Consider the following 5,000-nt stretch of genomic DNA (forward strand, 5'->3'; position numbering starts at 1 on the left):
CCTCGCCCCCACCCCCTTCTCACATACGCCCGCACACACACACACACACACACACACGCACACACACACACACTGTGATGGCCTAGAGGTAACGCGTCCGCCTAGGAAACGAGAGAATCTGGGCACGCTGGCTCGAATCACGGCTCAGCCGCCGATATTTTCTCCCCCTCCACTAGACCTTGAGTGGTGGTCTGGACGCACGTAAAAGAACCCTCGGGCAACAAAAGGGTTGTTCCTGGCAAAATTCTGTAGAAAAATCCACTTGGACAGGAAAAACAAGTAAAATTGCACACAGGGTTTGTTGGGTTTTTTTTTTTAAAGGGTGACGCTCTCAGTGTAGCGACGCGCTCTCCCTGGGGAGTACAGCCTGAATTTCACACAGAGAAATCTGTTGTGATAAAAAGAAATACAAATACTCTCTCTCTCTCTCTCTCTCTCCAGGAGGGTGTTTCCTTGAGCGAGGTCGAGGAAATGTTTTTGTGACTCAGCATGTTGAGTTGTGTTCATGAATGAGACACATTGAATTGAGGCCAGTTTCCGTCGCCTGCCTTTTCAACTAGTTAGCGAGGCGGAAAGATTTGATTGCGCACTGATTATACCGCTCACTCTGTCTGTCTGTCTGTCTGTCTGTCTGTCTCTCTTTCTGTGTCTCTTTTTCAGTGTGTCTGTCTGTTTCTCGCTCTCTGTCTCTCCTCACTCTATTTTCTTCTCTCTTTCTCTGCCCATTTCTCTCTCACTCTCTCTTTCGGTTTCCCTGCAGTAAATTTTTTTTTTTTTTTAAAAGCAGTGTGCGTATGATATGTGTGCGCATATATCTATCTATCTGTCTATTTATGTGTGTGTGTGTGTGTGTGTGTGTGTGTGTGTGTGTGCGTGCGCGCATTTCACACACGTACAATTAAAAGCACACATAGTCAGCGAAAACAACAAGAATTAAGGGGTAAAGTGATGCCGTCAGTATGATACACACACACACACACACACACACACACACACACACACAACACACACACACACACACACACACACACACCTACACACACACACACAGAGAATAGCAGCCAGCCATCTGGTCGACAGTAGTTCTGTCAAGTCCACGTGTTGTGCTTTTAAAGCTGCCCCCACATGTCGATTCCTGGACGTGTCGAAAGCCTAGCAGCAACACCGGTGGATGGGGTCGTTGTTCATTTTTCACGGGGTTTATGATCATCATAATTGTGCTATATCGGATAAGTCAGTTGGGGATTTGTGAACTCGTGGGTTATTCCTTTTTTTTTCTTTTTTTTGGGGGGGGGGGGGGGAGGTGGAGTGGATTACTGGATTGCAGAAGATATATTCATACATACTTACAGACTTGTAAAATATTTTTTTCCACAATGGCTCATGCGTGCACTCATATGCATGCAAACACACAGGTGAGGGTACGTGCAACTATGCGTGCGCACGCGCGCACATACACTCATATACACGCACGCACGTACACACTCATGTGCACACACACACACGAAGGCACAGCGTCACACACATACACATTATACGCACATGCACAAGCACTCATGATGATTAACTGACAATAACCTCTTTTGTTTCAGGGAAACCTCTGAAAGACTATGACCCATCCCACAAAGGACCAATCAAGAAAAGGTGAGATGTTCGCTCATTCTCTCTCCCTATATATATATATATATGTGTGTGTGTGTGTGTGTGTGTGTGTGTCACACACACGCGCGCTCGCGCAACCTTTTACATGTATGACCTTTTTAGCCCGTCAGGTAGGGCAGCCGTACTCCATTTTCGGGAATGTGCATGTTAGGTAGGTATGTGCTTGTATCCACGAGTCACCGACCGCTGATATTGATTACAGGATGTTTAACGTACGTATTTGATTTTTTTTTTTTTTTTTTTTTTTTTTTGCAAGCGTATGTAGTATACACACGAAAGGGGTTCAGGCACTAGCAGGACTGCACATCAGTTGACGTGTAATAAAGGTCCGTTTATAAAGAGCGCGAACGCGAACGCGTCCAACGCGAACACGAACGCGAACGCGACTTTTGAGCAGTTTTGCCATTCAAATAGAGCACGAACCCGAACGCGGAAAACCGTCGACGGCTTTCGAGGCGGCTCGTCTTTTTCTTGCTGTGAGAGATAAAATTTAGTCATTTGGAATCATGGCGCAGGTAGAGTCAGACACGGAGGAGATCATAGTACTGTATTTGTACGCAAAACAACGGAGGAAGAGAAAGAGGCGTGTGTCAGTGCACGAAATTTTACAGAGAAGAAGTGAATTTGGAGAGTACCACCACCTCGTACAAGAACTACATTTTCATCCTGCAAAATTCCAGCAGTACTTTCGAATGACTGAGGAGCAATTTGACTACATTTTGCAATTAATTGGAGACGACATTTGTCTTGTCCATTCTTCTCCAAACTTCACAAGCAAAGTAGACTGACGCTAGTGCCTAGCTTTTTCTTGGAACGGTCAGGCGTACAAGTTTCTATTTGTGGAAATGATGCAAGGGAAGTACCTGCTGATTGGTTGATAGCAAAAAAGCCGCGCGACCTTCTGAGAAAATTCGCTCTGGGGGCAATCAAGGCGGTCGTTCGCGCGAAGAAAAATTTGTTCGCGTTCGCGTTCGCACTCTATTTGAACGGTTCCTCTACAAATGACTAAAATATTCCAGGACGAAAAACCGCGTTCGCGTTCGCGTTCGCGCTCTGTATAAACGGACCTTAAGATCGGAGAAAATCTTCACCCTTCACCCACCAGGTGTACCGACACAGGGAATCCAACTCAGGAAACCCGGGGCGAGGATCCAGCTCTCTGACCATTCCACCATCCTCCTTCTTCTTTTGCGTTCACTCGTATGCACACGAGTGGGCTTTTACGTGTATGACCGTTTTTTTTACCCCGCCATGTAGGCAGCCATACTCCGTTTTCGGAGGGGGGTGCATGCTGGGTATGTTCTTGTTTCCATAACCCACCGAATGCTGACATGGATTACAGGATCTTTAACGTGCGTATTTGATCTTCTGCTTGCATATACACACGAAGGGGGTTCAGGCACTAGCAGGTCTGCACATATGTTGACCTGGGAGATCGTAAAAATCTCCACCCTTTACACACCAGGCGCCGTCACCGTGATTCGAACCCGGGACCCTCAGATTGACAGCCCAACGCTTTAACCACTCGGCTATTGCGCCCGTCATTCGACCATCCAACCTTTTCCAAAATTACCTTTAAAGTTTGTTGTTGTTGTTCTTCTTCTTCATATAATTTTTTTTACACTATTTTCCAAAGCGTTACGCAACATCAGGATGTAACTATTTTGCAAATTCTGTTTGACATTAAAAACAGAAACGACTAATGGTCAAAAATGACTCAGTCAAATGTAGTTTCTGTTAACAGTGTTTATTCATTATACAATTTAACTTCGGTAATATAAAAATCCTTTATATAGCTCAGAGAGAAAAAAAAGCATATAACTCACCATAATATGTTTGTGTGGTACACCTACATGATGCCATAACAGTCCAGAACCTGATCATTCCTGTCTTCACCAATGCCGAGACAAGATAAATACCTTTCTCCATGACTGATATGAGGCACAGTATTTGTGTTCAGTCGGAGTGAATGATTTGGAATTTTCAATCATAATTTCTCCAAACATTTCTACGTTGTCATACGTCCAAACTTCCTGTTCTTCAAGCGTGAGCGTGCAGGGACCGAAATGTTAGTATCCGTGGTACTCCAGTAGGCGTTCATGAAATTAAACTGTCCGATAACTTTTCTTCCCGGTAAGATACATCTGACCAGTTATTTCCATTGACATTTTCCAACTGAAACACGGGGAATAAAGGGTGGATACGTTGAGGAGATACTATCAAGAGAATCATCATCAACGTTATCAACAGATGAAACTTCAGTCACTAACAGTTGACATGACGTCATCGTGCAGACCAGAAAGGACACACGGTGTGCAACACCAACATGATCCTGTGCAATGACGAGATGACCAAAGACAAGACCTGTGCTGTCGATATCGCGGATGCCAATTCTATCACTGATGCCAGTCTGGAACAAATCTTCTACACAGAGGAACGTTGGAGGATCGTCCCCGGGGTTGCAGCCATCCGCTTCTGCCCGGGGGTCTTTTTCATGTGGCAGGCGACCTTCCCGTCCTGTGCACCGATCACCAGCTCTGCTCCAGTGGTCAATGTATTTTGTGTTCTCTTTGACTGGTTTGGAGAACTGACGGGTGTTGAGCTCTTGTGGTCTGCTGGGCATTAAAGCAACAGTGATTTGATTTGATTTGACTCCAGGGGGTCTGCTCACATGCCTTGAGAAACTTAGATCTAAGCGGGGTCAGATCATGATTCAGGTGGATGCCCGTCGGTTCCGGTTTCTTCTTCAGTCCTTTCTTCTGCCACTCGAGATTTCACTTTTCGGGACATTTTTTTAAGTACTGGGCGGGCTGCGCTTTTGCCTTTCTGTCCAGTACGACGAATTACAAAAATGTCCTCAGCTTTCACTCTGACGCCGACATTGTCACAGATTTCCAGAAACTTGTCATTTGCAGCCACTAGGATTCCATTCTCTTTTTCCCCCAGCCCCACAACACGGACTGTGTCACGGCGCTCATATCGCGGGAGGAGGCTGCTCTTTTGTAGGTTTTCTCAGTCATCACCTTCAACTCCTGCAATTCACCGTCTATGGTATCACTCGTTATTCACTTGAGACACGTTGTGAGCGCCTTTTTCTTCTTTGGAAGAAAGAACAGGAACAAGAAGTTCCACAAGTCGTGACGCAAGATCAAGTGCGTCAGTATTATTTGACGTCAGGTGATTAGTTCTTGGCTTTGCCGGTGCCCTTTCCCTTGCCCTTTCCAGCACATCGCTGATTTCGGTCAACCCAGCACACACTCGTCCAAAGCGAAGTCTTCAGATTCGACGGACTTGAGTGCCTTGTACCGCTGGGCCTCGAAGCAGCCATGGTGTACTAC

The 5,000-nt window shown here is 45.8% G+C and overlaps 1 protein-coding gene across 5 annotated transcripts in view; it reads left to right on the top strand.

Annotated features, from left to right (window-relative positions):
- The window catches only part of LOC143289792 (choline transporter-like protein 2), a 162,924-nt gene that overhangs the window by 100,797 nt on the left and 57,127 nt on the right, over nt 1-5,000 (top strand). For all 5 annotated transcript variants that reach the window (XM_076598934.1, XM_076598935.1, XM_076598932.1 and 2 more), the window contains one exon: nt 1,593-1,644. In XM_076598934.1, coding sequence (XP_076455049.1) covers nt 1,593-1,644 — 52 coding nt within the window. The remainder of the gene's footprint in view (nt 1-1,592; nt 1,645-5,000) is intronic.

The sequence above is a fragment of the Babylonia areolata genome, chromosome 14 (genome assembly GCF_041734735.1).
Source record: "Babylonia areolata isolate BAREFJ2019XMU chromosome 14, ASM4173473v1, whole genome shotgun sequence".
Lineage (NCBI taxonomy): Eukaryota > Metazoa > Mollusca > Gastropoda > Neogastropoda > Buccinidae > Babylonia > Babylonia areolata.